At 41.0% G+C, this 18,093-nt stretch overlaps 3 protein-coding genes across 4 annotated transcripts in view; 1 reads left to right on the top strand and 2 right to left on the bottom strand.

The window, feature by feature from the left end:
* The first annotated feature begins 708 nt into the window (after nt 1-708).
* Nucleotides 709-4,026, top strand: gpha2 (glycoprotein hormone subunit alpha 2). Its single transcript, XM_027278281.1, has 4 exons — nt 709-942; nt 3,203-3,335; nt 3,483-3,667; nt 3,774-4,026. The coding sequence occupies exons 1-4, from the start codon at nt 850-852 to the stop codon at nt 3,876-3,878; spliced, it is 516 nt and encodes a 171-aa protein (XP_027134082.1). The 5' UTR covers nt 709-849; the 3' UTR covers nt 3,879-4,026.
* A 1,990-nt stretch (nt 4,027-6,016) lies between these two features.
* LOC104918736 (glycoprotein hormone beta-5) lies at nt 6,017-8,692 on the bottom strand. 2 transcript variants are annotated; one of them, XM_027278070.1, is made up of 3 exons: nt 8,184-8,692; nt 7,085-7,286; nt 6,017-6,271 (listed from the first exon to the last, which is right to left on the bottom strand). In XM_027278070.1, the coding sequence occupies exons 2-3, from the start codon at nt 7,283-7,285 to the stop codon at nt 6,083-6,085; spliced, it is 390 nt and encodes a 129-aa protein (XP_027133871.1). In that variant the 5' UTR covers nt 7,286; nt 8,184-8,692; the 3' UTR covers nt 6,017-6,082. The 2 variants fall into 2 exon arrangements, with proteins under 2 accessions (XP_027133871.1, XP_010728885.1); XM_010730583.3 differs by having other exon boundaries at nt 7,085-8,692.
* An 892-nt stretch (nt 8,693-9,584) lies between these two features.
* Nucleotides 9,585-18,093, bottom strand: part of ppp2r5b (protein phosphatase 2, regulatory subunit B', beta) — a 40,956-nt gene continuing 32,447 nt past the window's right edge. Inside the window, exons 8-13 of the mRNA XM_027277778.1 lie at nt 17,392-17,445; nt 16,555-16,605; nt 16,249-16,368; nt 15,986-16,113; nt 15,463-15,564; nt 9,585-14,496 (exon numbers count right to left, since the gene is read on the bottom strand). Of these exons, the coding sequence (XP_027133579.1) occupies nt 14,256-14,496; nt 15,463-15,564; nt 15,986-16,113; nt 16,249-16,368; nt 16,555-16,605; nt 17,392-17,445 (696 nt within the window). The 3' untranslated portion in view covers nt 9,585-14,255. The remainder of the gene's footprint in view (nt 14,497-15,462; nt 15,565-15,985; nt 16,114-16,248; nt 16,369-16,554; nt 16,606-17,391; nt 17,446-18,093) is intronic.

The raw sequence follows: 18,093 nt of genomic DNA, 5'->3' as shown, positions 1-18,093 counted from the left end.
TTACTTGTGGATGTACTTAAAGAACGATACACAGTCATCTGCGGTCTAATCTGGCAGCTTGTGACCTTTGTGACATGTCACTCGAGTATCCAGATACCGCTGCAAATGTCCAACAAATATTCTAAGAGTCTATTAAAAGAATGTCTTTACCCACTGGAGTTTGGACAGGGTGGTTGCTAAGCTGATTTCCTCTGTTCAAGACAAGGAAGACGAGAAGCAGAGCCAGGCGTTCCCCGCTATATACCCATCATGTGCCACACACACAAAGAGTTGACCCAAACCCACAATATCTTCTGACCCAACCCTGCCCTTCCTCCTGCAGCCACAAATGGAAAACCCAGGCAAACTTTGAGTGTGTGTGTGAGGTCCCCCATTCAGTGTATTTATTAGTTCACTTATAGTGTGTATCAACTGGCAGCTGAGGCCTAGGGTATTATTTTTTTGTGTGTGATTTCGATTGCACGCATGCATAAGTGTGCTTTTTCTTTCTGTGTGTGTGCATGTGTGGTGAAGCCGCGTGTGTTCTTACTATTGTGGTGGTGCGTTGATGGAAAACCTATCTAGTTTTCCTCTGTGTCACAGCAGCAGTCCCCCTAAAGGTTTAAAACAGAGAGCGAGGAGGGGGAGGGCGGAGGGATAGAGAGACGGTAACACACTCCAGGAGAAAGACGTTTAAGAAAGAAGTTTAAAGCGAGATTTCACTTTTTTTTTTTTTTTTTTTTTTTTGAACAGGTAGAAAGAAAGGAAAAGAGAGAGACGCACACACTCACACACACTCGGCTGTCTAATTGTGGGTGTGTCCACAGCTATAAGTGCCTCCGCTCATACCTGTGTTACTTATATCCCTGCATGAAGCTCAGAACAAACACACTCGCAATCACCTGTCAGTCGACACACCTGCCCTGCACTCGAGAAGTTGCGCTCCCTGCTCTGCGTCTTCAGGTAAGACTCAACTCTCTTTTTATACCTGGAATCAAATTTAATGCATCAGTCTGCATGTTGGTGGAATAGACCTTTAAATGCTGTGATTGTTCTTTGAAATGCCACTGATGCTTTCTTATAGATTTTAGAGTCACATCAAGTTGTAAATGTGGGGAAAATACACCTTTAACGGTTATAGCTCCCTCTTACTTGACGCTTTTTACACTCTGATTCTGCAGAATTTTTATTTTTGTTTATATTAATATGTAAGTGTTAATGTTCGCAAATGTGTAAATTGCCCACGTTAAGGACATTTTCTTCAAATATGCATAAGCTTTGCCATGTTTAGAGGCTTTTATTCTGAAGCTCATCACTACTCAGTTGACTTTTTCCTTAATGACAATTCTTATTCTTTGACTATATAGATTATTCTTAAAAAAAAAAAAAGGATTATACAGGAGCATTACACGACGACACAGTACATGAGACTATGTGTCTCCTTTAAATCTATGCTATATATGAAATGTACTTAATGTCCCTGTCAATAAGGCTGTACACCTTTTGCCTTACAATTTTTTTCATGCTAAAAGTTGAATTAAATTACAGCCTATTGGTTCAGCGTGAAGTGGAATTAGTAAAGGTTTCAGGCACTTGTGTGTAATGATGCCGGTGCTTCATCACTAAGATATAGAACAGAAATCTTATAGTTTTTATATAAAATCAAATGATCTACTGTTAGTTCTAAGTTGTACCTGGTCTGAACTTAATTATTCAAACAATGTAATGCATAGAATTGAGAACAGAGGATAATTTAGGGGATTTACATTGATATGTTTCCACCTCTCACTTGTCAAATTTCTATATACTTTTAATAGTTGTGTCCAGGAAAAAAATTAATTTAAAGGTTTAAAGGAGCAGCAGCTTAAAGGATGGATACTTTGTCTTCCTTCTACACACATTTATTGTTTTTAAAGGCATCATAGGTGTTTGTGTGTATAGGGTATATATGTTCTTTAGGCTGCACTGGTGGTCTTGAACCCCAGCCCTCCCACTGTCACATCCCAAAGCGGGGTGCAGCATATTACAACCCACTTTCCTCAAAGACAAACCAAACCTTCAGGCGTGGAAACCCCACATAAGAGGAAAAAGCCCGGGCATTTCCACCCCGTGCTCCACCAGCTGACACGGGGTTAATGGCCTCACATACACACACACACACAGTCCTGAGCCATTCATTTGATCGTACCAGCAGCGTTAATGGCGTCCCTAGGGTCGCTCCACCATCACCAAAACGGCAATTCTCATTGCTCCGGACGGAGGGAAGCGGAGCTGGAAAGAGCTGCCATTTTAGAGGGCAAGGGTCAGGATCAGCAAATTCCCAGGAAAACATGACTTTATTGTTTACACACGTGTTGAGGTGTGTGTGTGTGTGTGTGAGGGGGGTCGTGAGCACATGCATCCGCAGACACTCACTCAAGATCATGCATGCTCAGATGCACACAGGATCATTCCCCCTTTCTGTATTTTAAAGAGACTTTTATTCATGTGTACTGTCTAATTATGGGACTGCTGTCATGTGCGGCTACGTGTACGTTTGTACGAGTCGGCGTGAGCTAGAATTGTATACGTACGTGTGTCAGCAGGTAGCTGTTAAATTAGACAGATTGACAAGATGAAGGCAGTATTGTTTTTATTCACATTAGCTGTTACTAGCTGAGTGACACACGGGCAGGATGGGAAATCACCTTGGTGGATAAAGGAGGGGGCTCTGAGCAACGCTTTGATTTAAGGTGGAAAGTTCAGCAGGGGAAGATCACCTCAGGTTGAGTGAAAAGTCAAGTGATTGAGAAGGCGGCAGCTTCTTCTGTTTCTTCAGATTAGAAAAGAAGATCAAATAAGATCTTCTAAGTAGCCTAGACGACTGGTTCGCAACCGTTTTTGACTCATGGGACTTCATAGCCGAGCAAAGCTTACTTAGGGCTGCTGCTGTCCCTTTTAAAAGTCTAAAAAGGGCCAATGTTATATTAGGCTACTTCACCAAAGGCCCAAAAATTAACATTTGGTTGTGTCATAAAAAAGTTCCCCATTTTTTTTATATCTTCAATCTGACGCTCAGACTGGGAACCACAGGTCCAGATGGATTAAAGCATTTATATACTATACTATTTATGGAATATGAAGACATTTCACATTTGACTCACTGAACTTCTTGCAGATATTTTTCTCTGGTCTTACGGTGACATCTCACATACTCTGTTTGTGTTCTGTTTGGACCCCTCAGGCTGCCATCCAGATGTCGCCGTGCATGACCTCACATTTCTGCCTGCTGGTCCTATCAGTGATGTCACTGATGCTTCTCTTCTCACCTATTGGTTGGAGCTACGATGGCCTCACCCCAGGGTGTCACCTACATCGTAAGTAATGCACACAAAAATGCATCAAATAACGTGCATATCTTCACATAACCTACAACATTGTTTTTGCCAGGGTTTATGGGAAATGTGGTCCTGTTAGTACCTATTCACACCCACTCATGCTTCTGTCTTCTCTCCTTCCCCCAGCCTTCAACGTGACCATCCGCAGTGACCGTCGTGGAACATGCAAAGGAACCCACCTTGTCTATGCCTGCGTGGGCTACTGCGAGTCCAGCGCCTTCCCATCCAGATACTCTGTGCTGGTGGCCTCCAACTTCACCCACAACATCACCTCTACTTCACGGTGCTGCACCATCAGCAAGGATGCTAAGGTGAAGGGAGGGGGCTGCAATGGTCAATGAAAAGAGGGGTTAATTACAGCTTCTGGTTTTCATAATTTTTCCAGTTGCTCATGTCGTCTGGATTGTCTTCCCTCAGGTCAAAGTTCGTCTGGATTGTCCTAGAGGTCGCCACCACGACGAGATTGAGATCCTGACAGCAAAGGCGTGTCGTTGCGACATGTGCCGCAAGTCCCGCTACTGATATATCAAGACATACCAAATGTACACAAGGATAAGAACCCAATACAGATTAGTCAGTTAAGCGGTACAAACCTTGGTAAATGACTGAAATAACAAGATGATAATAACAAGTTTCAATAACTATCCTTTTTCTGTCTATGTCGACTTGTTTTGAATGTTGGGGAAAAAAATCACTTTACCTTATTTATCTGAAGATGAATCAGCCTTTTGTCAAGGTTTCCTTAATTTGTGTTCCAAAGAATGAAAAGAAAGTGTAAAGATGGAGAGGTCTCCACATATCTATCTAGACCAGAGGTTTTCATTGTGGGAGGGGGGGTCTCTTCAGGGGGCTTTAAATAGTTTTAGAAGAGACTCTGAATTTAAGTGAAAAAATATGGCTTGAGTTATCAAAGTAAGATCACATAGAATAGCCTAAATGTGTGTAATTTGGTTAAAGAGAAGTTCAGATATGCAGTAGTTTTATAAAGTTTTCATAAATTAAAAATGCCAGAGGACAGACCTTTTCTATGTATTTCTTGGAGCCTTGTGTCAAACCGAAATATTAGGCTATATTGGATCAGCTCTTGAGTGTCTGTGGGCTCAAACAACATAATTTTGAACACATAGGCCTCCATAATTGAGCATATAAAACAATTTAGTGGCTGCATTTTTAAAGCTTTGTCTGAAGGGAAGCCCACAGTCTCTGAAAACCCCTGATCTAGACCATTTGACTGAAATTGTCCACTAAAATCATTCAGGCTCTGAATCAGCCACCCAGTAAAATTAAAATGGGATTGACACTTTTTCATGTCTATAAAGATGTGATGTTTGTGTGTGAGAGTGTGTGTATGTGTGCGTGTGTTTTTGTGTTTTTGAAATGTGATGTAAGGGAGGTTTTTCTAGAAAACTTGATTGACACACATTTGTGTTTAAGGCTGTATAAACCATTCTGTCATTCACACAAACAAACTGAAACCTTTTTCATCTTTTTTTTTTTTTTTCCTTTGAGGCTACCCTTCACACTGCGTGACAAGTGAAAGTACACAGAGGCATCAGGATTGTAATCAATCAAACTCATGTCATTATGTCATTTCACCGCACTTTTACAATTTGAAATATGCCAAAATGAATGAGAACATTACATTGCATTTGAGACAGTTACGTCATCTCTGAATTGATTTATGTTACAGGTACATAAAAAAGTCAATATATTGCCATTGTCACCATTGGACTAAACATAAATGCCATCGATACAATTAGTTTCACTCTTTGCAATAACCACTAAACACAGACAAGAGACCAAAGAATGTACAAAATTTATTTATATTTATGAATTTGAACTAAAGGACATTTGTAAATAATATCTATTGATGAAACCAAAGAATGTTGGAAATGTCAATGAAATGAAAAAAGAAAGAATGCACTGTATAGTTTGTGATGAAATTGTATTTCAATAAATTTCTATTCTGCAACTGTAAAGTCATTATGTTTTTCTTCTCACTTTACACACAAACTTGTTCACATCACTAAGAGTGGACATTGCCTTGACCTGCACTCATTCCCTGGTGACTTGGCCTAACTTTATCCAGGACCACTACATGCCTAGTAGTTGCCTTGGTGTTGGCGTTTACCCCAATGCTAACCTTAAAGAAAGTCCTAAAATAAATGAAACCTAAACTCATTGATATACGATGTGGGGACTTTGATTTTTGTCCCCAAAAGGAATGCAGGACCTCACAATGTGTACGTACCACGTCACCTTCAAGTAATATTTAAAAGAATATGCAACATGTGAGTGCAACATAAACGTGAATAAAGATATTGCATTTCATCAAATTACCATGAATAAAGCTGGGGCTTTTGGTTCCCTCCTTGGTGCAGTTGCCAGATTTGTTTGGTCGGCAATCCATTTTATAATCACAACTAATCAAGGCTACAGTTGATATTCTTTTTTCTTTTAAAACATATATTCAACTAATGTCTTTAGCTGTAATAATTTGAAATGTATTGCTCTCTTCTTCCTTTTAACAGACATATATAACTATACACTCAGTCTTGAGAGACAGTTTTTGGGTTCTTGTATGTTATGTATCCTTTCTTCAGCCCCCCCTCCAGAAACTTTCACACTTACTAAAATGTCTTGATTCGATATTTTATTTTATTCAGAGTCATAGAGTCATATCAGTAAAACTGCTGATAACATTGTTCAAAGCAGCGTCCCGCCCATCAGAAGGTCTCACACTCGGTGTCCTGTGTGGAGCAGACGGCACAGTGGCACTGCAGAGCCATGGGGTAGTGGTAGAGAGGGGAGACGTTGGGCAGGCAGCCCGGCAGGCGGGCGGTCATGTGGCGGGTCCGACTATATGTGCACACACGGTGGTGGCGGTGGATGTAGGGGGGATCCGGTACAGGTCTCTGCAGGTTACAAACAACACAAACAAATGTGCTTCTTGAACTTAAATTTCAGCTTTAACTTAACCTAGGAGGCACCATTATTCTCAGCCTTCAACACCATCCGTCCACTAGTTTGACAAAAGCAAGTATGAACTCAACATCTACTTCTAGCTCTTGGTAGAGCTTTCAACCACATCTCACTGTCTTCTGTGGGAGGAAGTCCTGTGAATTCAGCTGAAAACTTACTAGAAGAAGAAAACTAGTAAGTGCATCCTGAGTTTAGATTTTTATTGTCAAATGAGCAACCTGTATCCGCCAAGGAGGACCATGAGATGCTATTGAAAGTTCCAAAAAAGGCTACTAAGTGGACCTTGAGTTGAGATTTGTTGAAGCATGCAGATTTTATTATTTCTTACGTCTATCAATGTGACTGAGTCAGCCCTGTTGTTGCTGATTCAGAGCTCTTTCTCCTCTAAAGGGTTTAAATCTGAGTTCCTGACTGCCTAAATTTGGTTTTTCAATTACTTAGAGCTAGAATTTGAAACCCTGCAAACTTAAACGAGTTCAGTAAAAGTCCAGTAACCATCCCTGCTTGGAGGGATTTGAGCATTTCTTATGACAATGGCATATGGGTAAGAGCCGAGAATGGGTCATCAGCCTTCTTGTGGTTTGGGTTGAGCCCTGGGTCATTAATCATCTTTTTGTTTCATGTTTCATAAGTCCAGAATTACAGAAGCTTTCAGAAATAGCAACAGAAAAGAGTCTGACTCCTCCGTTGACTAAATGTTACTGATGTTCTGTCACTTTTGCTGTGTATTTGGCTATTAATGTTACCTCCCAGGTGTGACAGCGCCCCCAGCAGGCCTCTGTGGTGATGCGCAGTGCCTTGCAGCCAGGCTTCTGGGCCACGAAGGAAAACTCTCGCACGGCGCAGCCTCGGAAACCATGAAGTGTGGTCGTCACGGTAACGCACACCACAGCTGTCGCAGCAACCAGGAGGAGGAGGAAAGAGAGGGACAGGGGATAGAGATGCATGCTGGGAATGATGGATAGAAAAAGAAGAATACAAAAAAAAAGAGTATTCAATTCCTCAACTTCCTACGTGACCTGCTGTACCTAGTGAGACCTGTTCACCGCTCTTCACTGACAGTTAAAAAATTATGTGTAGAACGTAAAGCACAGATTTAAATAATTAGTTTGGCCTCTTATAATTATTAGATCATGAACTGCAAAAGATTTGATGTCAATATTTTACATCTATAGGGGAAGAAGAGCCACAAAAGCTGACTTTGAGAGCAGCATACTGTGAGGTTCAGCATGACTCACACCTCCACCTAGTGTTCATTACCACTACTGCAACCAATAGTGACCTACAGTTTACACTGTAAAAAGTATATTTATGTCTGTGAGGAAAAATGTAACTTTCAAACAGAAAATAAACAATTAAAAAAAACTTTTATTTATTGACAAATCTGACCGTATATTTGCCTTGGTTCACCCGGAGAACCAAGAGTGATTTCCTTCATGCCGTTGGCGACATCTGCTTAATTACTCTGCACGCTTTCAAGCAAACCACTTAAACTGCACAGAGACAACTGGAATCATGTCAACTCAGCCAGACTGCAGAATGCTTCACTTGTTTTAGAAATTTAACACTGAAATAAAAATACTTTCTGCATGAACAGCACGCTGTGGAGTACTTTTAGAAGCATTGAGACCACTAACACCACACTGTGTTCGCTGTCAGTACAAAGGCTCCATATACAGTATGCTATGAAACTACACTAAGTGGGGTGTAAAACGCACTTAGTGCTGACATAATTAAGCACACTTCTTGTCCGTGAAGCAGTTAGAAGTCTCTTGTGAATTGATTATTACTTAAGGCATACCTGTCCTACAATAATAAGAGATGTTTAACAAAAACACTTCTCACCTTTTCAGCTGAAGATCTTGCAGAGATTTGAGCTGCTGGACTCCGGTGTCTCTCTGCCCGAACAACAACCAGTGAATGGAACCAATCTGTCCTTGTTGTTGTTTTTAGAAGCCCATTAGGGCGGACGGACACTCTGACATCATAGCAATTACAATGAAATACCATTAGAGACCCCAAGCCAGAAATAATGGAGACTCCCTGGAAAATACTGATGATTGTCTATGTTTTGTTAACCTCAGCCTGTATCTCTCTGTGTGACTGCGTGTGTGTGCAGTTCTATATCCAACTTTGGTCTACTCTCAGTGATGTGAGGATTGTCAGTGCTCAGCTTGACACTTACAGGATTAGTAATATGAATACAAATGACTTTTACAGGCTGAATCTATAAAATGAATGTATCCCCATTCATTGTTCAATCATAATGCAATAAGGTATTAAAATAAAGGTCACAACAACATGGTTACGCTGATCAATTTGATGTTAATTGTGGCGAATTACACAACTCAAAGTTTGAAGTGTCTGCTAAATGATTTTAACACGTTATGGAAAAATGTAACCTGAAGATGTAGCCAAAAGTACAAGTAATTTGTAAATAATAACTGAAATTTTAACAGGAGCTGAAACCATACCAAAAAGCTGGCATGGTGCTTAAGTCCAGTATTCACTTTACTTTTTAGCTCTGCTTTGGTCTCCACCAACCCTTGAGAGAAACGTCTGGCACTTTAGCTGCTAAATGTTCCACTAGCTAAGTGATAACTTCATCTGCAGCTCAATGCTCCAGGTAGTGTAAAGTGGTTTTTATAAGAGCTTCAAATTTCCTCGTTGTGGGATCAATAAAGGATTATCTTATCTAAAAAAAACAGCTGTCTGTCTGAGACAGGAAATGAGTTTGGTGACAACAAAACAAAAGGCTGGAAGCTAAAAGATTCTGATAAGCTAGAGTTATAATTCTCTGAGGGTTTGTAAATACACTACCCCTTTTACATTAGACAACTATATGAAAAATGTTCAGAATTATTGAATATTAAAGGTCCAGTGTGTTGAATTTTGAGTACACAAAAATATGCATAACTATGTTTTTATTAGTGCATAATATCCTGAAAATAATTGTTGTATGTTTGTTCACCTAGAGTGAGCCTTCTATATCATTTATACAGACACTGCAGGATGGCGGAGTCCGCCACGTTCAACCACCATGTTTCTACAGTGGCCCAGAATGGACAAAATAAACGCTGGCTCTAGATAGGGTTGTTGTTAGTGAGAAGAGGGTCAGGCAAATGTGTTGTAATCGAACAACTACACCACTAGATGCCGCTAAATCCTACACACTGGCCCTTTAACATATGAATATAATCGAAAAGACAAAAGAGGTGACACAAAAAACAGCGCAGACTCCCAGAGTGTTTTCTCAAAGTGAAGTTTCATTTTTAGCACATAGTTTTTTTTCTCCATTCTACACCCCCCTGTAATGTTACGTACAGTAGTAAGCCTCTCTACATTCAACCCCCCCCCCGCCGCTGTGTTGGTCCCCAAAATATACATCTTCTTTTTCTTCTTCTTCTGCATCATCTTAATCATCTTCTCTAAGGTTTTTCTTCAACACAACAAACACAGACCATTGGGCAGACAGTGCAAATCTAGAAATTCAGTGAAATTGCTACGTAATGCGGTTGTAGGTTTCGTTAACATTATATTCTCATTCTGTTACTGTTGCTCTGACTTATTGCCATTCTATTGTGTCTAACTCTATGTCTTTTCTTTCCTCTGTCTTTCTCCTCCTCTGTTTTTTTTTCATCTTCACTCCGCTGCTTTCATCCCGTCCATTCACATCAACCCTCGGATTTAAAGCATTTGTTTCAATATGGGCCACGTGAAAATGGCCGCTGGGAGGAAATGTGGCGGTGGATGAAAGCAGCGTTTGATGGCGGTCTGCGAGGCGATACCAGAGCTCTCTACGAACACTCTCTTCTCTCGCTTCCTGTTCTGGAGCAGTTCTCTTCGTACGACAGAGTCCTAGAAACAGGAACTGAGAATTTCTAGAACGGTGGGAGTCAGCTGACCGACTGACAATAACAATCAAGAGGGTTTGTGAGGAAGCAAGCCAAAACAAAAATCATAAGTAAGCTGAGTTTTATGACAGCGAGGTCAAGTTTTGTCTGTTTTCAGTTGTGTTTTTTATTTTTATTTTTTTTTATTTTGCCTGAATCAAAACAACGTTTGAAATCATATGGGAGCATTTGTTGTTTTTCTTGCCTGTGTTCGGTTAGATGGTGTCGGGTGCAGGTTTTGAGGTGTTTACTAGCATGAGGCTGCTATTACACCTAATCAATCCGTGCATTTTTTTTTTCCATGTGTGTGGCCGCATGCAGAAAGTTAATGTGTACTTTACATCCACGCTCAAAATTCAACAAAATTCAGCCTGAAAGGAAGAACTGTGTAGTGTTATGGTACTTAGAGAAGAGAGACATGTGTCAGTGGTTCCCAAACTGGGGTTCAGGGGACCACTTAAGGGGTCTTAAGTTAATTCAGGGAGGTCATTAAGGTCATTAAAAGAACACAAGAACAAAATGAAATATTTTTCTTTTTTTATGATTTTCCTCCTTTTTCTTTTGCTGTTTTGTATTTTCAAAAATGATTTGAGAGGGGAAAAAACTCTTTGGTTTAACTACCCGCAACTCATGTCCACACAAAGGCCAAAGAGTCACAAGCAGACATTGATTTCTTCTAACGGGATCACAGGTGAAAAAAGTGAAAAAAGTTTTGGAAACCACGGGCACATGTGTAACAATGCTAACTAGCTGGCTTTTTCCAGAGCTTTCAGTCTTATCTCAGGAGGAGTTTGCTCAGTTGTCATGGAGACGGCTCAGGTGCCATGCCAATTGGGCAAAGCGCCATACTTCATTCACACGATGACTCCTGAGTCATCTCCAGGATGGCTGAGCAACTCCATAACCTGATTGTAAGCTGCAGAAAAAGCTAGTGAGTGGATTATGAGTTATGTTTATTTTTAATATCAACTATTTTCATGCATATTTGATGATATTTTGCTTTTGGTTTTATGACAAACATGTTGGAAGTTATAACCTGCTGCAGTGTCAACGCTTGAAAGCAACAACCTCTTTTGTATAAAGATTACTGTATGTGTGGCCGATTCAAAGTATTTAAAAAAAACACACACAAAAAAAAAAATGTGGAAATTTGGAGGCAGAAATGCGCCACTGTAAGATGCAGCTCAATAAAACGTTAAAATGCCAATCTGAGAGCTGCAAATCGGATGGATTTCAAAACCTTGTTGACTCAGGCATGATTTGAAGTTTGGAAAAACTGCTGGTCTGAAGTGTTTTTTGAAGGTTTGGTTACGAAGCAGCCGACAGGTAGCTCTGCGTCTCAAGCGTCAAAAGAAACAATCGATTCGTTTTACGATACATTCGGATTCAAACCCTGTCCCTCAGGAAGGAGAGAAGGAGAGAGAGAGAAAAAGAAACAAAGAGAGAAAAACATTTTTCTCTCGTTCTCAATCACTCTGTCTACGCACATCTCCTGCACACCGATTCACTCGCTGGATACACACCCACACATGCATGCACGCACACACACACACATACACAACCTGACCATCATCTTCAAATAAGGTTACATTTCCTGATCAAATAGAAAATAAATAGCATCGGTATCAGTTTTCCACAAAATGAACGAGATCATACAAAAACCAAGAAAAAACAAAACAAAATAATTACAAAGCAAAATCATTTTCATCAAATAAATGTACACAGAAAGTACCTTTAAGACAATGTGAATATCAAGGACGCAACAGGAGTAAAAACAAGAGTGGGGGGTAAACATTTGCGTGTGACACCCACTTCCTGTTTAACCCCCTAAAAACACACAGATTATCCTGAAAGAATGAAAATATTGCTAAAATAATTTTTTTCTGTTTTTTTCCCCACCCTCTCTTTATCCCACCACTCTATCATAATGATCAGACAAGAATAAACAGATTTTTGTTGGTTCACACCGAAAAAAAAAAGTTATCATCGTCATGGTCGCCATCTAGCAGCGTCAGGTCTGCTGAGCCTTAAGGAACAGACGTGCCGGGTTCAGAAATCCAACTGGATCACTGATGTGTTTTTCTTTTGGTCTGAAACACTGGTGGTGCACTTTATTTGTCCTCCAGTAACGTCTGAGTTGGGTGGCGTTTACTAGTCTGCTTGGAATCCATTTTTGGTTCAATGTTGGGGTTCCTAAACTGCAACTTTGTAAAATATAACCAAGGCAAAAGAGTATATTTGTAAAACTTTTAATTAACATCTAAATTAAAGGTACCCTGTGGAGTTTCCCACCACTAGAGGCGCTATAGCGCAATGTTTTTATGAGCAGGTCCCCATTATGTTTGTTCCACGCACAAGGGTGGACATGTATGCGCGTGAGCACACAGGCGATATGATTCATGCCAGTTGCATGCTATTTTATTGATCAACCAATAAATGTGCAGAGAAACGATAGCAATATGCCGACAGAGGCAGGGAAGAAGATGACTAGTTAGTAAACATGGATGTAAACAATGCAACATTTTTTTTACTTTTCAAATGTTCTATGAGGAAGGAAATGCATTCAGCTTGTCAAGGATGCACACGATGCGTTTTTTGGTGAGTAACACTGAATGTAAACATAAATGTGTTTTTCCACAGGGCACGTTTAATCAAACGAACAAACCCCAAAAAACATAATTGTAGGGATCTTTAAATGTGGAATGTTTTGGGAATTTATTTATTTTTTTTACGATTTAAAATGCACCCACCGCAAACATCCAAAATTTCAAAAAGAAAAGAAAAACAGCCACCGCGATTCCAGTTCATCGTCCCCTCTTTAAGGTCTGTTAAAGGGGAATTCCGCTGAATTTCAGCACTCACATTATGGCCTCATACAGTTAACATGTGATGTGAATTCAGAATTCGAGCCGGCCTTCCCCCTTCATGGTATCTGCTACACTAGTGTTTCTCCCATAATACACTACAGAAATATCCAGAGACATATGTATATATATAAAAACATTATCATCATCATCAGTAGTACTTAGAGTAGAGTAGAGTAGTAGTAGTAGAGTAACAAGTAAGAAGAAGGAACAGTATTGTACTTTATATCATTATCATCATCTTCATCAGTGGTTATTTAACCTTGACGGACTTTTAGGCTCGTCCTTTGGTGGAAACCGACAGAATGGGAGAGAAGTTAGCGCCAGAACCAGCTGTGTGTGTGTGTGTGTGCGAGTGTGTGCGTGTATACGAGCGTCTAAAAGAAATATCTTGGTGCATCAATCGATAGTTGGCGTGTGAGATTTGTTTGACCTGGATACATTTTTATCTCTGCAGCTCTGTATTCTCATATTTACAGTAAATATGTACCTGCGTCTGTGTGTGTGTGTGTTTGAGTGTGTGTGTGTGTGTGTCTGGCCTGTGCGGCAATAGTTTTGGGACATTTGTGTGAAATTGCTTCTTTTGTTTATTAATGCATTGTGCTATCCACGCATGAAATAAGCATCTCTGACCAAAAGATAAATATGAGGCCACAGTACAGACTCCGACTGGTTAAATATCAAGACAAGTTAGACACATGTTAAACTCGGTTAGTGTTTGCACCAAAAGAGAAGTCGTATCTCTTTTTTTGAGGCTGATTTGAAGCAGGCCAGCTACCAATTTTTTTTTTGGTACTGACCTGCAGTTTAATAAACCAGCTGTTAATTAAAACGACAGTCAGCACTTTATGGACAATATTCATCTTCTGATCTGCAACATGATGTGTGTACAGCAAAAAAAGTGAACCAGTTTCACACAACTCTGTCAGAAAAAAGGTACAGTGTTTACCTCGCATCACTGAGCGCGTGCGCTTTTTTCGCAAAAAAGCCGCCACATCTCGATGATACGAGATAAAAAATAATAATAATAAAAAAAAAAGAACAGTGGTTTTGTTTTGTACCTTTTCTGTCTGACCTCTCCCAACACTTTCACCATCAACCTCATGTCTTCTCCCTGTCCCCTAACCCCCTGTGTTATCCAATGTGTGGTGGAGCAGCACCTAGGTGGCGCTCTCCCCAGCTCCGGAGGAGGAGGAAGAAGAGGCCCCGCTTGGCTTGGGCTCGGGCTGGTCGGAGTGAGCCGTCTGCGGGGACGAAGGGGTCGGCGGGTCCCCTCTCTCGCCTCGCTCCTGGAGGTTCCTCTGGTTCCTGGCGGCCTCGGTGAGCATCTGCATCCGGCGCTCCTGGTGCTCCTCCAGGCCTCGCCAGAGCTCTGCACGCTCCCTCTCTCGCTTCATCTCCCTGGAGAATGAAAAAGAGAAACCATAGGAGGTTACGATGCTTATAGGCAAGATGGAGGATGGAGTACGGGGGGTGAGGTCGCGATTTATTTTAAGAAAGGTAAACAAACTGTTTGTTAATTTAACGACAAGGGAAGGGACATTTGCTCCCGTCCTAACGGAGGATGCACTGCGTGAAAGGCTTAGGTCAGGGAACAAAAGTCTCTTGTGTGCAGTACATGAACAACTGTATCCCACTAGCCTGCAGCCACATGAACAATGATACATGCATGTTGGTATTTTTAGGTATGTATACAGTAAATCTCACTTCCCAGAGGTGTGTACAGTGTGCCAGAGTATACACACCACCATACCTCTGCTGTCCAAAAACCAAACTGTGCCTGGAAACCTGCAGTGCGCCCAAAGATTGGGCACAGAAGCTCTGAGCAGATGGATAAACTGTTCATCAAGAAACAGTTCCAACACATAACCCCCCTCTTAAACCACAAACTGTCCATTTTTTTTCACTTCTTCTCATGCATGGCTTAATCAAACAAGACAGACCATGTAAATAAGTCATCTTCAGAGGATTTTTTTTTAAACTTTGAATATCACCAGTCTAGCTGCTTCCCCTGCTTGTCTTGCTGTAATGCTAAAGCGAACCACGCCCTGACTCCAAACTCCGTACTGAACTCACAGACACGAGATCTCACTCTCGGGAAAAACAAGCAAAAAAATGTTGAACTACTCTTAAATTTAGTTTCCCAATAACATCCACTGTTGACTTTGAAACAGGGCAATAAATAAGTGGAATCATGATGTGATCCGTGTCCAAAAGATGACCTAAGCGATACATATTTACAATGTGAAACATAACGGAACAAATACCGTCTAAAACATGACTTAAGAGCCTAATATTTCCTCCTCTTGTTGTCACTGTTGTATCCAGTGACACAAAATACACACAAAGAGTCTGAGTCACACTCACTTCTGTTTCTCCACTTTGTAGGAGGCAGTGAGGTCATCAAACAACTTGCTGTTCATCTCCATGAAGGTCTTCAGCACGTTGTAGATCAGAGACACGATGGTCCTGGAGGGACAGAGTGAGACGATAATGAACCTGGCTGTTTATCAGCCCCATGACATTATGGGTCAGGAGGTTAAAGTAAAAGTGTGTTACGGGGAGATTAACGCACTCACAACTGTATGTGTTTGCCTAAATAATAACATGCATCCCTGATTTGATCCCTAATTCTTTAGCATACACATGATAGGAAGCTTGTGCATTTATCTCAGTGTTATTATGTGACTTGGATGAGTGACAGTAAAGTTGCTTTCATCCTAAACAGAACTCCCTTTTCATCTTCTGATCTGACTCAAGACCAACTGGGAGCGTCCAAACAGCAACAGAGCGTGAGGTTACACCCAAACTGACCCAAATATCTGATATCAAAAAGCTGTGAGGTATGAGTTAATCTGTGTGTGTGTGTGCTCATGTGTGAGACACTGACTGGTTCCAGTGCTCCTTGGAGACTCTGTAGAGGGTGGCGAATACCAGCGGCAGGATGACTTGACAGTTCTCCTCTATCAGACTGAGGATGTACTCGTTGTTCCAGAAGTAAAGAGCCCGCTCCGCTACCTGAAACGAACACACACGGCAGAAGAGTTTAAATGAAAAGTTCATCCGACTGACGTCTGTGCTCACCGTTTTTTAAAATTATCCAACTAACTGACTTGATTTTGGGACTATAAACCAGTGTTATGTGGTGTTCACCTGGAAGTGAGGGCTGGAGATGCAGGCTGCGATCTGTTTGAAGAGCGGCTCCTGCACCCGGATGAACTGAGACGGCTCGATCACATCCAGGATCTCTTCAATCTCCCCCAGGAACATCACCTGAACACACACACACACACCAACACACACATTTTTAGAACTAGAAAAGACATTCATGACTCCTGTTGAATAAAAAAATGTTAACATGCTTCAAGAAGGAATCAAAAACAAAGACACAACTAATAGAGAAGTCCTACAAGAACAACATTTCCTATAATTATTATTATTTATTATCAGCCGCCTCACCTCTTTCTGCGTGCAGGTTTTTGGCCAGTACTTGAGCAGCCCTCTGATGATCTGCAGAGAAAACATGAAGCGCATTAACATAAATAAACTCTGCAGCCATTAGCTCAGTTGGGGGGAGCTGGCTGGCGTCCACCTGTGCCATCTCCATTAACTCATATTCAAACTCTGGCTAGTGCATTAAGAAATATGTCGTTCACTTTGTACTGAGTCTCTTTTTTTACTGCGGTGATGTTGGTGAAAGGAGTTTACATTGCTGAACTATTTACAAGAGTAACATTGATTATATGTTTGATGGTCAAGTGATTATAGAGTCATTTAAAAGAATAGTTTATCACTACACTTTGTGGTCATGTTTCTGGAGATGTTCTGTCTCCTTTCAGCTCTGTAGCTACTGAATGATGCACTATGTTCAACAGCTAGTCTGTCTGTAGATTAGTGCTGAGTAAGTAGTGCACAATGGGTTTATTAGAACAGCTATCTGCTGGAAAGGTTCACAAGAGTGAACCAATCCAAGTTGCGGGCTGTTAAACCAAAACAATGAACTGAAAGACACTAGAATGCTCTGTAGAGCTGAGGGGAACTACGGGGGATAATAAATGTAAATTTGCATCCACTCTTCACGTCACATATAGTCATTTGTGCAAATATTTATACAAAATTGACTAGTGCAGCTTTAAACCTACATGATTTTGTGACACTGACTTCTTCTTCTTTCATCACGATGACCCTACATCACAGTCAAAAAACTACAAAACTACAAAACTAAGATCATCCTTTAAATTTGATTAGCGAGTGAGTTGTAGGGTGTGCAGTAACGCAATGAAAAAATAATCTTACATATTCAGTCACTGTAGCATCTTTCTCCATAAACTGCACCACACAGTAGGCCAGCTGTAAAGAACAGAGGAGACGTGGTTAAAACACACACACACCAACCCAAAAAACACACACACACACACACACACACACACCAACACAAAAAAAACACACACACAAGTTCCCTGAAGCTGTCAAGGAGACAAGGGGGATCTTAGCACTTATCCCTCCGGATTACACACTGCTAAAGATCGGAAAGGCAAGTTTTCCAAGGGGAGATGTGTGTGTCACGTGTGTGTGTGTGTGTGTGTAGGTGTGCGTGCGTTGGTGTGTGTGTGTGTGTGTACATCAGCTCTCGTCTTCTCGTATATGATCTGCAATCATTTCCTATTATTCAGCGAGAGTGTGTGCTGCATACGTGCACGCACGTGTGTGTGCATGTGTGTGTTTTGCGGTTGCCCCCTTCCACCCAGGCCGGTTGCCGTGGCGAGTGGGCACCGTGGCGACGGAGACTGTGTGTGCGTGTGTTTACTTCGGAAGGAGTGATGTCACACACATGAAGTCCCTTAAGGGCAATGTGAGATAGAGTTTAGACCTCTTGCCTCTCTGTCTTTCCTCTCCTGTCCTATTTTTACCTTTGACTTTTGTCACATTATTATGATTTTTATGACTATTAGATAATAATAAGTTTAAATCTTCAAAACAAAAGCATGCTGGATTGTA

The sequence above is a fragment of the Larimichthys crocea genome, chromosome III (assembly GCF_000972845.2).
Source record: "Larimichthys crocea isolate SSNF chromosome III, L_crocea_2.0, whole genome shotgun sequence".
NCBI classification, from domain to species: Eukaryota; Metazoa; Chordata; class Actinopteri; family Sciaenidae; genus Larimichthys; species Larimichthys crocea.
The sequence above is the reverse complement of the archived record's forward strand: the minus strand, read 5'-3'. Positions and strand labels throughout refer to the sequence as shown.

Coding starts and splice junctions, on each gene's coding strand:
- gpha2 (XM_027278281.1), top strand. CDS start 850: ATGAAGCTCAGAACAAACACACTCGCAATCACCTGTCAGTCGACACAC. Junction 3,336..3,482: donor CCCAGGGTGTCACCTACATC/GTAAGTAATGCA, acceptor TCCTTCCCCCAG/CCTTCAACGTGACCATCCGC. Junction 3,668..3,773: donor CCATCAGCAAGGATGCTAAG/GTGAAGGGAGGG, acceptor GTCTTCCCTCAG/GTCAAAGTTCGTCTGGATTG.
- LOC104918736 (XM_010730583.3), bottom strand. CDS start 7,285: ATGCATCTCTATCCCCTGTCCCTCTCTTTCCTCCTCCTCCTGGTTGCT. Junction 6,272..7,084: donor GGCGCTGTCACACCTGGGAG/GTAACATTAATA, acceptor TGTAACCTGCAG/AGACCTGTACCGGATCCCCC.